The sequence below is a fragment of the Brettanomyces nanus genome, chromosome 4 (assembly GCF_011074865.1).
Source record: "Brettanomyces nanus chromosome 4, complete sequence".
Classification (NCBI taxonomy): domain Eukaryota; kingdom Fungi; phylum Ascomycota; class Pichiomycetes; order Pichiales; family Pichiaceae; genus Brettanomyces; species Brettanomyces nanus.
In genome coordinates this window covers 250,915-265,866 of record NC_052377.1, presented here as the reverse complement: position 1 = coordinate 265,866, position 14,952 = coordinate 250,915, and the positions used below count along the sequence as shown (strand labels likewise).

Here is a 14,952-nt window from a genome sequence, read left to right as displayed (position 1 = left end):
ATTTGCATCGGGTTTCCTGTTAGGTGTACTAGTACTAATATCAATGCCTTTCTAGTTTTTACTGGGGTAATAAGTATTTTGCAAACAATCCGTTATTTATAAAAATATTGAATCAGTTAGGAATAGCGACACGTTCCTTTGGTTCTTCCTCTTCAACTACTATTGATTCCTTGAGTTGCTCTACAGGCACTTCCTTAACTTCCTCTATAGATTCTTCCTTAGATTTCCCTTTAAGTTCCTCTATAGGTTCCTCTTTAGGTTCCTCTTTAGGTTCCTCTTTAGGTTCCTCTTTAGGTTCCTCTTTAGGTTCCTCTTTAGGTTCCTCTTTAGGTTCCTCTTTAGGTTCCTCTTTAGGTTCCTCTTTAGGTTCCTCTTTAGGTTCCTCTTTAGGTTCCTCTTTAGGTTCCTCTTTAGGTTCCTCTTTAGGTTCCTCTTTAGGTTCCTCTTTAAATTCTAATTCGAGTTCTTCTTTAGGCTCCTCTTTAGATTTAGGATCTTCTTCACGCTCCTTATCATCAATCACAAATGAATCATTCTTTGGTACATCTTTGCTTTCACTATCAGGGGAAATGAGGGTCTCCTTTGGTAAAGAAATCGACTCTTCAGCTGTTTTAGTTGCCTGTTCTGACGAAGCCTCTTGAGGCTTCTTCACAGATTGCTGAACCTTTTGTTGAATGTGCTGTGCGTGCTGCAAGCGACGAACATCCTCTTTATATTTCGAATATGATCTCATTTTAAGAACATTGAAGTACTCGTAAGGAATTCTGTGATCATAATAAATTAAATCCTCGTCATCATTGATATCGAACTTACCATCTTCCAAATCCTCACATAAATTGAACAAAAATTCTGTTAAACTAGTGGCAACCACAACTTTGATATCAAAATCGCGTCCAAAAAGAATGATCTGACCCCAACGTCCATTTGGTCCAGGTGCCAGGTCAATGGCAATGTTGTTACCGGCATTGTCCTTCACAAAGGGAATCCAGTTTGGATGGCAATATAGCTCTTGAATGGCACCTTCAGGCACAGACCTTTGGTTAGAAAGGAATTGAGAGTGGTGATTCTTCTGTTTCTGAGAAAACGCACTGGCATCGATTGTGGAATCAAGAAACATATTATCCGTCTTCTCGAGTTGATTGTAAACTCTGCGCCAGATGTTTGCCTCAGCAGCTACAGATTCCAAGTCCATGAGTGGGTAACCATAGATGAATCCCCTAGCCTTACCCATAGAAACCTGACCATCATGTATCTTATAAGAATCTCTGACATCCAAGGGAAGGGAGACGCCCATATCCTTCTCAAAAGCATTCAAATCGGTGGAAGTCACGCCATCTTCCATGTCGTCACCTAATTCTGGGAACTCTCTTTCCAACCACTTATCAAGCCTGTCCCAAATTTCAGAAATCGGAGGTAATGCAGCACGACCCTCGACATACTCCTGCAATTGGATACTGCTACCACTAGCATTCTGATTCATAGCAAGCTGCGATCTCATACCTGGGTTGTATTGAACCGGTTTAGTAGAAGTTATTGTACCTGAGGTTTTGCCAGATTGTTGAAGCTGCTGCTGTTGTTGTTGCTGTTGCTGTTGTTGTGGTTGCTCAGTTTGAAGCGACGTGGATGATCGATTGTTGATCATAGACACGGCAGATTGCGAGAATGGCCCAGAGCCAGGGTCACTGTTCTTGTTCTCTCTGGTATAGTCATCGTAAGAAGCATAATGGTCATTCGTGGTTAAATTGTGGAAAAATCCTTGTATTTCGTTGACGATTCCCATGATAAATAGTAAAATGAATTAATCGAAGAGGAGCAAGTACAAGTTTAAGTGATAGGAGAAAGCTGAAGCGTTTTTGTGTGGGAAAAAAATGCAACAGACGGGAGTTTAATAAAAACAATGAGACTTGATGGGAAAAGTTGCGGATGAGGAAAGAGGAAAAAGAGACGTGAAAAAAGGCTGGAACATGCAAATAATTCTTCTACTAATCAGCATACCTAATGCGAGAAGAGAGCCAGAAAACTAGAGCTTCTCGGATTTTAAGGGAAGTCTCGAATATATCATGTAATAAAATATAAAGCAGTTAGTGCAAGGATACAGCAAAGTTAAATGGTTTGGAGCTGGGAGGCCTGATTCTTTGGATTCAGTATTTCGAACGAATCCTCTATGCATGACTGGCAGATAGGATTGGCAACCTCCATGCCCTCCCTCCACCAGCCCCTTCTGATGTCTGGCACAGCGCTGACTTTCGCCGGCCGAGACTTTTTTTGCCACGAGCAACCCGCGAAGCCCGTAGGGTATATGCTATGCTGCTCACTTTCTTCTACCTAGTCCACTGAACAAGCTGGGTGCAAGATGCGATTGTTTGGCTTTAGTCGTCCGCTTGACCTGTTTTGGTTCTGCCTTTTGCTCACGTATTTCCGTAGTTCTAGAAGTTCTAGTGAGTCTGAGAGATTCCTCGTCAGATATCTCCATAGGCTCAAGAGGAACTTCTACCGAAGCAGCGCGGTTAGGCTCAATTGTAGACCCTGTAATGTCATCAGCTCCCGCATATTCTGCCTCAACACGTATCCTCTTGGCTAGCCTCCTGAAGCTCTTCTTAACTTGCGAAACATCCTTGCTGGTGGCCTCATCATCTGTCAATGCCAACTTTTTCAACAGCTCCAAACTCTTATCCTCTTCTTCCTTCACGAAATCATCTAAAACAACTTTATTATCCTTTGAGATGAGATCACTCAAAGTATTTGAAAACTCATCCTTCCGTATAAGTATCAAATCATTATCATTCAACTGATTTTCAATCATTCCAAATATATTGGAGTCTCCCGTCTGACTTTCTGAGCCTTGTTCATTTGAAGACGTTTTTGCAAACGCTCTGCTCTCTTTCACCATGGCAGTAAACAAGTCTTTAGTGGGTGATTTTTTTCTATAAAGCGTAAGGACATCATTAACGTTAGCCACCTCACCAACAAATCGATTCGAGAAATATCGTGGATTCTCCACTTCGTAACCCCCACTGTATTCGACTCTTAATCGCACCAAAGGTAGCGGAACGTCTGCTTCGGTCAACTCTTCACTATCGAATTCGTCTTTATTATTCTCCTTCCATCGATGAATCGCATCTTTTATAAGCTGCTCCACTTGGCCTATAAGAAAGTTTAGCACTTCCGCTTTATTGGATGAAGTGGCAGATAACCCCGTTTCTGCAAGTACCACGCTCTTCATTGCAAATGGACGTACAGATTTCAATGCAATTGGTTCTAGTGAAAAGTCCTTCCCCTTAATGTTCAATATAAATACATGTTTTTCTGCCAGTTCTCCTTCCGATAGTGATGTCGCTATAGAAGAGCCTGCTTGTAGAACGTTGAACCCAGTAGATGGGTTCTCTACTGTATGAGGAATGCAATCATGTTCATGACCCCAAAAAATAAAATCAAGAAAGTCCGGTAGGTTTATCTCTTCAACAACCCTTATACCCGGTCTTTGGACATGATTCTGATGAATACACATCAAACTGAACCACTGAACATCTGTAGTACCGGTATCAGGCTGTAGGAATTCCAAGTTACTAGAGGCCATTGTCCTCTTCAAACGCTCTTCTCTTATATTCTGTAGTCCGTACAACGCCAAGTTGGTAGTACCCTTATTAAACAATAGAGGATACACGGTGATTTGATCATTATTCGTGACCCGTCCAAAGTGATTAAGTAATGCACCAACAGAAAGCAAATCCAACGGAGATAATAACTCTTCTCCTGTAGCATCATCATGGTTTCCGGAAATGGCATACATAGGGATACCCACATTAACGTTATTATCATATTCCGCGGGGTAGCTGAAATGCTTAGTAGCCATCGCATTGGAAGGATCAGAAATCAATCTAAACTCAATAGGCTTATCATTCCAGCAACACTCCCTCAATATCTGAATCACGTGGTAGTAAGCCTTTTTACTGGGTTGATTCATGTGGAAAAGATCACCCCCTTGAATCACCATATCCACGTCCTTGAGTACAGCAAGATGCAGAATTTCAGAGAAGGTTTTCCAACCATCATCACCCCTGATCGGGTCATTTTCCATAAACCCGATATGGTTGTCCGTTGTTAGCAGTATTCTGAAAGTATCAGGACCTGGTTCAATATTGCTGACTAACGGCATTGTTATTGGACATAGGTAGAAGAGGAAATGATGATTAGTATAGAGATGCCCACTAATCGGCTAGAGATCGCGATCAAAAAGTGATAGATCAGAAAAAGAGAAATGAACGATTTTTCACTCTGATCGTTGATTGTCTACATAAACTACATCACGACATAAGATAGTGACTCGTCTGAATACCCTTCTCCACTCCAATGGGTCACCTTTTGTCTTAAAAAAATCGATCTTACGCACTTTCAAATTATCCGCCATCCTAGTAACCTTAATGTTTCCCACTATAAGCAAATGACCCGAGTCTCGTCCGTTAACAGGTATCGTCACAATTCCATCCGAAGTATCTTCCCCGCTGAAGTTTTTAACCATTGCTTCGTTATCCTCGTAGTCACTGCTGCTTCTAAGTCCCAATTTCAGTAGTGCCTCCAAGATCGTCAGTAGAATCTGTTTCAATGGAGACACAGAAAAAAATCTTGTCAAGCTAATGGCAAATAGGTTAGGGTTTTGGCCCTGAGTGCGGTGAAATTGTGTGATCTGGGCATTAATTGCCTGTTTTCTATCCTTACTAATGAATTGAAGGGAAGCGGGGTCCTGGGAAATGAGAGAGAAAGTCAAGTCGTCCTCCTTGGACTCTTTTTTCAACTTCTTCCGCTTCGAATGTTCAGTATACTCGATCTGGGACGACGAGAAGCCTTGCACTATAGGCTGGTAATCGTCCTTAAATATCTTTGTGTCGACATTCGAGGACATATCATCTAGAAAATAATCCACAGGCTGCGTCTCCGGGATCTTTTTATTACCACTTGCCTGAGTAGAGATCTCGTTGACCTTGTTGAACTCTTCATCAGAAAGATTAATGTAGAGGTTCACCAATAGACGAGTAGTAAGATAAAGAGAATCTTTACAGAGTTCGTTGCCATCCATAAAGCAGTTTTTTTTGGCAAACCAAGGCTGACGTCGAATCTCTTTGATGGATATCCTGACCTTAGGATTCGGATTTAGTACTTTACGAAGCAATGAGAGCGCTCCGATAGGCAATTTGTTCCAAGGAGACACCAACACTTCACCTTTATTTTTCACAAAGTAGTCGTAATCAGGATCTTCAGAGTGAGGCATCTCCCACGCTATCTTACCAGTTAGTAGCACTAGTAATACTATACCGCAGGACCATATATCAGACATCTCTGGATCATATTTCCTAGTTACCACCTCTGGTGCCAAATAAGGAGGAGACCCGCATGCAGAAGTACACATTCTCTTGGGTCCATTCTTCTTTCTGTAAACATTAGCTAATCCAAAATCAGTGAGCTTTAAGTTTCCACCACTGTCAAGAACCAAATTCTCGGGCTTGATGTCACGATGTGCCACTCCTTTAGAGTGGATAAAATCGACAGCATTTATCAACTGAACAAAGTAGAACTGCGCCACATCTTCGTCAACTCCCGTATCAGGTTCAATTTTGTCAAACAATTCACCGTTACTACCCAACTCCATTGCCATCCAGACCCAGTTGGAATCGGCTCCAAAATCATACAACGCGATGATATTTTTATGGCGACATTCTTTCTGAATGTATGCTTCTCTCGCAAGCATCTCTGGTGTAACTTGCTGTCTTACGGCCATCTTGATGTGAACAAACTTGATGGCAATCACTCTGCAGGTCTTGCCATGCTTCCAAGTAGCCGTTTTTACCACTCCAAACCCCCCTTGACCTATTGTTTTCCCTATCTGAAGACCCTTAAGGCGTGGCAACGGAGCCAGCTGTGACATTCTATATTGGGACATGATTATGTGTATACTTGATCTTCAACAACAACTTACCTCTCTGTTTCCGTCCTCAATAGAAGGTCAACAATTAAGGTAAATAAACAGTGAAGATCCGGAGTCGTGCGTGTATTTCCGTTTTAGGAAATATAATTGATTTGTCGCGACAAAAATTATGCCATACATAGGATCGTACTGACAGTTATTATTGAAGAGAGAAGACGAAGAGAATAATGATAAAGTGATCTGTAAACGAACAGTAATTATATCTCCTCTGATTTACTGAATTTCAAAAGAATTTGTTGATTTTGGAAAACATTTTTATTAACGATACATTTCAGTCTCTACTTCATGGCTGCATCAGATAAATCTACAATCCAGTTTGCAGACACAGGTCTAAATACCTTCAACTCACCACCAGCCATGTTGTCCAAGTTTATCTGATCTTCTGCAACAACCTTCTTTCCGTTGTTATTCTGCTGGATAATCTGTAATTTACTTCCACCAACATTCAATACCAGAGCAGTATGATCAGGAGCTCCGAAAGTTATTGATTTATCAGGACATTTGAAGAATGAGGACTTAAATTGAAGAATATCTCCACGCTTGATATCATCTGTAATGGGCTCTTGAATCACTACTAACTTTCCAGTGGTCGGACTCATTTTATAGGTGACTAATAGGGCACCATGATTCAAACCACTACTAACAAAGGCATGATTTCCGCAAGCCTTTTGAAGTGCATCACGAGCCAATGTCCAACATTCACCGTTACCTACCTTTTCACCTTCTCTAACTTCACACCAATTAGCAATATGTTCTCCAAATATTTTACTACCATCAAGAAGCTGCTGCTTAGATGCCGTTGGTGGAGGAAGGAAGGAGACCTCTTGCTTCAAAGTATCTAAAGGTGAGAGATATGAGCCATCCCAGCTAAACTTCAGCCTTACAGTGGCCAAATCAGATAATCGGAAGGCATATATAGAATATTGAATTTTTCCCAGAGTACCATGAGATGCCACCCAGTTACACCCTTGAAAACATTTGGGTAACTTGGAGGAATCGTTGAGTGCAAACCAACAAGTGGGTATCTCAAGGTCCAAATCTGGCTCCTTCCAATGGTTAGACTCACGAGAGTGATGATGCAGTGGCGGAAGAGGAGGAGGGGTAGAGACAGTGGTTCTGATACGTGATCTAGGAGGGGGTGGAAGAGGAGGTGTAGATATAGTACTAGATGATCTGGAACGAGATGTTAGAGAAGCTGAAGAACTTGCTGGAGAAGTTAATGTTCCCAAACCTTTGACCCTGTCAGCTGGACGAGTAGGTAATGGAGGAGTAATTTCCTGTTCTTCATCTTCTTGTAGTGTCACTTGAGGTCTTTGCTGGTGTCTTCTAGGGAGTGATGGAACTTCAGGTACCCCAATTTTTGGACTGGCAAGCTTACGGGATGTAGGAGTAATTGGAGGAGTGCTCATTCCCTTCAAAAAGATCGAAGATACTGAAGGTGCTTTTACCTTTATAGGTGCATCTTCAAATTCCACCGGAGCATTTAATTTCGAAAGATATTGAGGCTTCGGCTTGATTGGCGGTTTTGAAGCCAAAGATCTTGGCTTCTTCTTGATAGAAGGGGCCACAGCCAAAGCTGTGTCTACCGAAGATTCCACTGTCGAATTCTCCTTAACAGGAAGCCGCGGCTTGGCCTTTATTTCAGTTTTAAGCTCAGTCTCGGTCTCTGCCTTTGGGTGAGCATTTGACTCTATTCTCACATGCACTAACTTCTCCCTCAAAGACTCAATTGGCACCACCTTATTAATAGAAACTGCCGCCCTTAGACCCGGCTTCTTGGCTGGTACAGTGGGGGGTGTCTGCTTCCGTGTGGACGACATATTAATCTTTGACTGATGAGGAAGAAGATGGTGATTCTCGAAATAGAACTCCGCGATATTTTTACTAAGGGACCACGCTCGTTATACCTTTTTCTTCTAAGTAGACCGATCTATGACTCCCAAACAACGAAGAGCTCCTCAAAAGGAACATGTTGAAGCTGCAGAAATGATTGTCAAGAAATACCTCACAGAGGACTTTGATTATTCCAAGATCGACTTCAGTTTATTAACCACCATGAGATACGACCCTTCTCTCTATAGAGGAGACCTTCCATTATTAGATGCGATCTATCAAGAACCCTTGGACGAATCGTTTTTCTTTTTGATTGAAAATCATATTAGACGAATCAATATTGCCAGAGACTTTTTTGAAATCACCGATATGGGTGAGCTGACTAAGAAGATACTTTTGCAACATGTTACAGAGGCCATGAAAGGTCTGGGTCTTGACAAAGTATCACCTTACAAAGTGAGGATTTTGGTCGACAAACAAGGGCAGATCCACTTGGATCTTGTTGGGCCTATCGACATCCCACTCAACACTTCCTTGGACTGTGCTACCACATTTACTGCCTATTTAGATACCAAACCTACCGTGATATCTCCCTTTACATCTTTCAAGACTACTTACAGAAAGGCTTACAACAACGCCAAGGCTCGGACTGTTCCCGAAAACACTATTAATACCGATGTTATTCTATATAATACCGCTGGAAGCATTACCGAGAGTTCTTTCTGTAACGTAGCTTTACAACGAAGCGTCAAGAACCCACTTACTGGACAAGAAACTATGAGATGGGTTACACCCCCATTATCGGTTGGATGTATTGAAGGGACATTTAGAAAATATCTAATGGACAAAGAAATCCTCTATGAAGCGGCGGTTTCTGTAAAGTCCTTAAAAAATGGTGAAGTTATACTTCTATTCAATGCAGTTCGAGGAATCATCAAGGCACAATTGGTCTTGTAAACGAAGGTCATCTAGTATTTAAGTTCCTTATCGATATCAGTATCGTTATATCCAAAAATGTAGAGGGCATCTTTCAAAGAATGCGAGTTGAGACATGATGGAGCTTCTTTTTGCACCCTTGGCTTCGCATTCCATGCAATTCCAAAGCCCGCTTTCTTCATCATTGGTAAGTCATTGGCACCGTCACCTGTGGCCACTGTGTTGGCCAACGAGATATCATTCTCGGAAGCGATCTGAACCATCAATTCCCTTTTTTTCAATCCGTCAACAACTTCCCCTAAAGTCTCTCCACTTAATACCTCTTTATCCTCAGAATTAAACTCAGTAGCCAATACATTAGCAAAAGCATAATCGAGATCTAACTGCTTTTTGGCATAGTTAGCCAATGGCAAAAAACCTCCTGAGAAAACAGCCAATTTACAGCCCTTGCCTTTTAGAAATTTGCATAGTTCCCTGACTCCCGGCGTGAACTTCAATTGAGGCTTCAAATCATTCCAAAGGTGCTCTGACTCGATTCCCTTCAAAAGTGCAACTCGTTTTGCGAGCGACTGCTTGAAATCCAATTCACCATTCATGGCAGCCCTGGTAACTGCAGCCACTTCCTTTTCACAGTTTGCTTGTGCAGCTATCAACTCAATCACCTCTTGCTGGATCAAGGTGGAATCCATGTCAAACACGGCTAGCTTCTTATCCTTTCTAGTCTCATCATTCATCTGAAATATCAAGTCAACACCATCAACTGAGCTGCGTGTCAACTGATCCCGAACTTGTCCATACAAATCATCCACAAACGATTCCTTAGGATTGACTACACCAGTTTTAGAGATGTCAAGATCCACTTCAAAATCTGTAGCTTTATCTGGACTTAACTTCACTATGGAAGTCAACTTCAAGGGAAGCTTATTTATAAGCTCCATAACAGAATCAATGGCACCACTAGGGTACTTATCTTCATGTGCAATGGCAGTAATAACGTAACTCATCGGGGAAACGATAAAGACGAACAAACAAACCTAGTTCAATCTCACGAATCTCCCGATGTGAATTCTGAATTTACCAAGCAATGTAAAACGAGGGGGATTTTCCTCCCCCCAAAAATAAAATGAGGGCATCTCGAAAGTGTTGACCCTTGACGATACGACAGTTGCTCCTTGCTAGTTGCCATGGATCCGTTACCAAAACAAAATGACGATACAGATCTCTTGACTGCTATGATGGCAGGTGCCACAGCTGGTGCCTTCCAGACGGCGGCAACTTATCCATTTGAGTATCTCAAAACCACCTCCCAAATTAAAAACCAGGTATTAATGCTAAAACCCCCAGTTGAAGCAATGAATTCGATTTCAATCCGACCAATGTACACAGGTTGTGCGGTTCTTGCAACTGGTAATGCATTGAAGGCAGCTACACGTATGTGCCTTTTCAATTCGTTTTCACACTTCATGGCCACAGAGAACGGTTCTACTACAGCCCCTCGTATCGTGGTGGCAGGACTGATGACAGGATTCGTCGAAACTTTGTGGGTAATTCCGTTTGAAAATATCAAGACTAGGATGATTGAGAATCGTATGTATCGTGAGGGGATGGAGATGAATATGGCCAAGGCTGTGGACGTGCGTGCGTCACCTTCGTCTCCTTTGAAAACCTCGAAAAGAGCTCGCACTGCGGATAGCTCTTTCACTACAAGGGCTAGACACATTTCGGATACTCGCCTCAAAGCACTAAAATACTACGCCAAAAATCCTTCTATCACTTTTCCAGCTGTGGTAAAGGAGATATACAGTACCCAAGGTTTAAGGGGGTTTAAACAAGGCTCGCTAATCACTATATTCAGACAATGCATGAACAGTATGGTGTGGTATTCCACCTTCAGTTCTCTGCAACAATTGATTGATCCCAACAGGGACTCCATCTCTGAACTTGAACTTTTGGGAATGGGATTCGCCTCTTCATGCGCTGTTGTTGCTACTACTCAGCCTTTGGATCTTGTTAAAACAAGAATGCAAACCAAAAACTATCGTCTTTTCTACAGAGACCTGATGACTTGCGTTTTTAAAGTGTTTGTTGAGGAGGGCCTCAGGAAATTCTGGTGTGGTTGGTTCCCTCGACTCATCAAGGTGAGCTGTAGTTCTTCGGTTACGCTTATTACCTATGAATATACTGTAAAGGGAATTCAGAAACTCAAGACTATGAAACCTTTTTCCGCCTCATGATCTGGCCCTATCCAATCTTATTATTCTACTACTATAATATCATCTGTTTTCAGAGTCTTGTAGATACGAGCTCTCATTTTTTTTTCATTTTGCAGAAGCGGCTCGCCCAGCTGCTCAGTCTTTTAATTGCTGAAAGTATTTATTTGTGAAAATCAAACTACCTGATAAGTTGTACTTAACCTTTTTCTCAAAGTTCTTGGGGCAATCAAAGCACTGTTGTCATACTATTATGCCTGTGAAGCTTCCCTTTGAATCAGTGAAGATCTCCCCTGATGAAAAACTACAGGACAAGCAAGACACCATTGAACTGATCGCACAGCTGGAAGATTTGGCTAAGAGGCATCCCAAAAAAGGTGCGGTTCGTAAGTTCACAAACTTGATTGCCGATACAAATACTCCGATCAATAGTTGGAAGTTCAACGAGTGGGATTATGCGAGTAAGAAAGTCTCTCTCCCCACCTATGCGCGGGGGCTGTTCACCAAGGGCAATGAGATCATCTGTCGTGGTTACAACAAGTTCTACAACGTCAACGAGTTTCTTGAAGTGTCAGAGGATCAGTTGAAGAAAAATACTACTGGACCTTATACCCTGACCGTGAAATCTAATGGATGTATCGTGTTTATATCTGGTCTAGAGGATGGTACTCTAGTGGTGTGCTCCAAACATTCCACGGGCGTTCGTGATGATATACAAAAGAATCATGCCATGGCAGCGCAGAGAGCACTTGAATCACAGTTAATCGGCATTGGCCAAGGAAAAGAGCGATTGGCATCTGCATTATATGAACTCAAATTGACTGCTGTTGCGGAGTTTTGTGACGATAGTTTTGAAGAACACGTGTTGGAGTACAAAAATGACCGTGCAGGATTGTATTTGCATGGTTTAAACTTCAACACTCCCAGATTTCGAACATATCCAATGAAAAAAGTGAACGAGTTTGGACAAATGTTTGGCTTCAAGGAGACGAAATCTCGTCGATTTGAAACGTTTGAAGAATTGATAAAATATTTATCTAATGTGGCCAACGAAGGCACATTTGAAGGTGAAGAAGTTGAGGGATTTGTGGTAAGATGCTATAGAACAGAAAATCACGAGGATTTCTTTTTCAAGTACAAATTTGAAGAACCATACTTGTTGTACAGAGAGTTAAGGGAGGTTACTAAACAGTTTATTCGAGGGGGCCCACAAAATGTTCATTTCGGAAAGCATAAGTTGATTTGCATGGACTATTTGAAGTACATCATGCCCCTGATGCATGATAATCAAGAGCTTCGAGAGCAGTACTTGGATAATCAAGGTATTATAGAACTCAGAAAGAAATACTTTGTGGCTAGAGGAAAGACAGGTCTCGAGGTGATAGACGAGGAAGTATCTATGGCCAAGCTAGAAGATGAAATGAGATTATTGTCATTTGGGGACTCTCAGATCTGCAAGTATGCCGTGGTGACAGTCGCCACCATTGGATGCGGTAAGACTACAACCTCCTTAGCTTTGGCCAATTTGTTTCCGAATATTATAGGCCACATTCAGAATGATAATATTCGGCGTCCTGTGGGAAATAAGCTTGTTGCAGGAGCTCTAGAGATTCTTATCAACAGGCCAATAGTCATATTGGATAAGAACGATCATAAGTTCATCGAAAGGAAACAAATCTTTGATGACTTTGATCAGTTAAACGAAGTCATTCCGACTTCGAAACTGAAATTTATATGCCTAAACTTTCTTAGAAACAGACCACAGGAAGACAAGGATTTATGGAATATCACACGAGAAAGAATCCTCGAGAGAGGCGACAATCATCAAACAATCAAGGCTGCTGGAAAGGGCATCACCAAAGCTGAAAAAATTATTCAAGGTTTCATTAAAAGATTTCAACCGGTTGATCCAGGTAGAGAACCGGATTCCAAATTTGATTTGATTATCAATCTTGACGTTACGAGCCCTGACTCTAGCTATGCTAATGTGAAGACTGTGGTTGATAACCTTATTTCTTTTGCTTCCGATCTAAATTTGACGAGGCCTACGGAAGAGCAATTTCAGGAGGCGTTCAAAAGCGCCCTTGATTACAAGCCTTCTGTAAATAAGATTGTGCATTCCAAAGGGGGACCAAGGGCACCTGCGTATTTTGGGATTGTCATACCAAATGCAGAAGAGTTGCAGAATAAAGTGGTCAAACTAATTCATTCAACTGGTTTGGATTGGAAGACTTACGAGACGCTAAAGAACACGGATAGGCTTTTGAATGACTTGCACGTGACCATAATACATTATAAGTCTCGCAAAACCAATGGGGAAAGCCGAGCACTATGGAACATGTACGTGAAACAGGTTTTTTTCGACGATCTGACCAAGATCGATGAAAACTCGCCCAAAATTAAGGGCTGTTCGATTCCACTACCGTCGTCTCCAACAGCAGACATCAAGCTCGAGAAATTGTGCAGCAATGACAAGCTTGTATGTATCAAAGTGAGCGTTTTAGGTCTATATCATGCCGACGGAAGAGAGATCCATTTAACTGCCGGAAATAAGTTTCCCCATGTCACCCTTGGTACGATTAGCTCTGAGATCAAATCTGTGGAATCCAACAATCTTTTGAACGATATATGCGAATTCCACGCTACTAATGGGATCCAATGTTTGGACTTTGAAGATTCTGAGGAGAATACTTTGAAGGGATTGCCGATCTTTGCTTATTATTGAAGTTATTTATTATATATAGAGAATAGTGCAACTCACCACCGATCAGTCTTCCGTAGCCAATCCTAAGATATTATGCAGGCGCTCTAAAACATCTGCAAGATCCTGGGCAGCAGAAGTAGTTGAATTTATCTTTATTAGTTGGGATTGCAGACTACTCAATGCGTTCTGCAACTTCTTATCCTTGGAAGCATCATATGCTGAAGAAGAACTATCTGGTATAATAATGCTTTCGCTATCCGTTTGCAGTCCAAGCCGACTAAATTCAGAGTTAGTAGTACCTTCATTAATAAAATCGGTTTCAAGGTTAGCTATATCGTTTCCAAGTAAGTCCTGAAGCTGTTTTAGGCTTTTATCCATTAGCAACTTACTCTGATTAAACTTCGACTCGTACTCCAGAGTATACTTTTTTTCACTCTTTAGATTCAGATTCTCTTTGAGTAATTCAGCCTGTAATGCCTCCAACTGTTTCAAGTTGGCATCATAGTTAGTCTCCAATCGAAGCTTTTCCTCATTTAACTGCTCCTGATCCAAGTGAGATTCTTTGATGCCAGGTGGAAGCTTCACATGCAGAAACCGCTTCATGAGCGGCTTAATCATTTGAGTGCGAACCAGAGTACCAAAATGGAGACGATCTTTCTTATTCTTGAAATGGATGGATGAAAGGGACTGCTCGATGAATAAAGTTAAAATTGACTCTAGCATCGTCTGAACATTAGGTAAAAGAACTGTCCAGTTCTCACGCATCGAATTGGGCCGAATTGTTTGCGAATAAGTCTTCAACACTGTCTCACTTTCCTCAATAGACATATTATCATCATCAGGAATCGTTATCACATCATTATTTCTAAGATGCCTATCGATAGATGTCGTGAGATGCTGCTTGGCTTTCTTTGGTCTTCCTCGTGGGGCATTTCTGACTTTCTCAACAGCACTGGGAGACTTTGCAGGTCTTCCCCTGGAACGCTTGGGCTTTGCTGGCTTCGCCGTGGGAGGAGTCTCCACTACTTCATCAAATAGTGATTCATTTCCCTTGGTAAGTGAATTGAACTCAGCGTTACGTTTATTAGCCTCGTGTAGACTAATACTTGCTTGTGACTGCGACTTGTCCTTTTGAGATCCGGTCTGCTGGGACTGGGTTCTCCGTGAAGAAAATCCATGGGGACCTAGTTTGGTTCCGGTAAGAGCCTTGATTCGGGTCCTTGCAGAAGGACGTTTGGGAGTTTTTCCATGTTCTCTAAATATGTTGAGCATAACAAAGGCGAACGAGG

At 41.8% G+C, this 14,952-nt stretch overlaps 9 protein-coding genes across 9 annotated transcripts; 3 read left to right on the top strand and 6 right to left on the bottom strand.

The window, feature by feature from the left end:
• Positions 1-112: 112 nt before the first annotated feature.
• On the bottom strand, positions 113-1,780 carry FOA43_003338 (uncharacterized protein; the record flags this gene model as incomplete). Its single annotated transcript, XM_038923589.1, has 2 exons — positions 113-1,687; positions 1,772-1,780. 2 exons carry the CDS (start codon positions 1,778-1,780, stop codon positions 113-115), a joined length of 1,584 nt encoding a protein of 527 aa, XP_038779517.1.
• Positions 1,781-2,311: 531 nt separating this feature from the next.
• Positions 2,312-4,156, bottom strand: FOA43_003337 (uncharacterized protein; the record flags this gene model as incomplete). The annotated part of the gene is made up of 1 exon (XM_038923588.1): positions 2,312-4,156. One exon carries the CDS (start codon positions 4,154-4,156, stop codon positions 2,312-2,314), a length of 1,845 nt encoding a protein of 614 aa, XP_038779516.1.
• Positions 4,157-4,270: 114 nt separating this feature from the next.
• FOA43_003336 (uncharacterized protein) lies at positions 4,271-5,935 on the bottom strand (the record flags this gene model as incomplete). The annotated part of the gene is made up of 1 exon (XM_038923587.1): positions 4,271-5,935. One exon carries the CDS (start codon positions 5,933-5,935, stop codon positions 4,271-4,273), a length of 1,665 nt encoding a protein of 554 aa, XP_038779515.1.
• Positions 5,936-6,258: 323 nt separating this feature from the next.
• On the bottom strand, positions 6,259-7,800 carry FOA43_003335 (uncharacterized protein; the record flags this gene model as incomplete). The annotated part of the gene is made up of 1 exon (XM_038923586.1): positions 6,259-7,800. The coding sequence occupies one exon, from the start codon at positions 7,798-7,800 to the stop codon at positions 6,259-6,261; it is 1,542 nt and encodes a 513-aa protein (XP_038779514.1).
• Positions 7,801-7,912: 112 nt separating this feature from the next.
• FOA43_003334 (uncharacterized protein) lies at positions 7,913-8,770 on the top strand (the record flags this gene model as incomplete). The annotated part of the gene is made up of 1 exon (XM_038923585.1): positions 7,913-8,770. One exon carries the CDS (start codon positions 7,913-7,915, stop codon positions 8,768-8,770), a length of 858 nt encoding a protein of 285 aa, XP_038779513.1.
• An 11-nt stretch (positions 8,771-8,781) lies between these two features.
• FOA43_003333 (uncharacterized protein) lies at positions 8,782-9,753 on the bottom strand (the record flags this gene model as incomplete). Its single annotated transcript, XM_038923584.1, has 1 exon — positions 8,782-9,753. One exon carries the CDS (start codon positions 9,751-9,753, stop codon positions 8,782-8,784), a length of 972 nt encoding a protein of 323 aa, XP_038779512.1.
• Positions 9,754-9,933: 180 nt separating this feature from the next.
• FOA43_003332 (uncharacterized protein) lies at positions 9,934-10,983 on the top strand (the record flags this gene model as incomplete). Its single annotated transcript, XM_038923583.1, has 1 exon — positions 9,934-10,983. The coding sequence occupies one exon, from the start codon at positions 9,934-9,936 to the stop codon at positions 10,981-10,983; it is 1,050 nt and encodes a 349-aa protein (XP_038779511.1).
• A 229-nt stretch (positions 10,984-11,212) lies between these two features.
• Positions 11,213-13,684, top strand: FOA43_003331 (uncharacterized protein; the record flags this gene model as incomplete). Its single annotated transcript, XM_038923582.1, has 1 exon — positions 11,213-13,684. The coding sequence occupies one exon, from the start codon at positions 11,213-11,215 to the stop codon at positions 13,682-13,684; it is 2,472 nt and encodes an 823-aa protein (XP_038779510.1).
• A 42-nt stretch (positions 13,685-13,726) lies between these two features.
• FOA43_003330 (uncharacterized protein) lies at positions 13,727-14,935 on the bottom strand (the record flags this gene model as incomplete). The annotated part of the gene is made up of 1 exon (XM_038923581.1): positions 13,727-14,935. One exon carries the CDS (start codon positions 14,933-14,935, stop codon positions 13,727-13,729), a length of 1,209 nt encoding a protein of 402 aa, XP_038779509.1.
• Between the last annotated feature and the right edge of the window lie 17 nt (positions 14,936-14,952).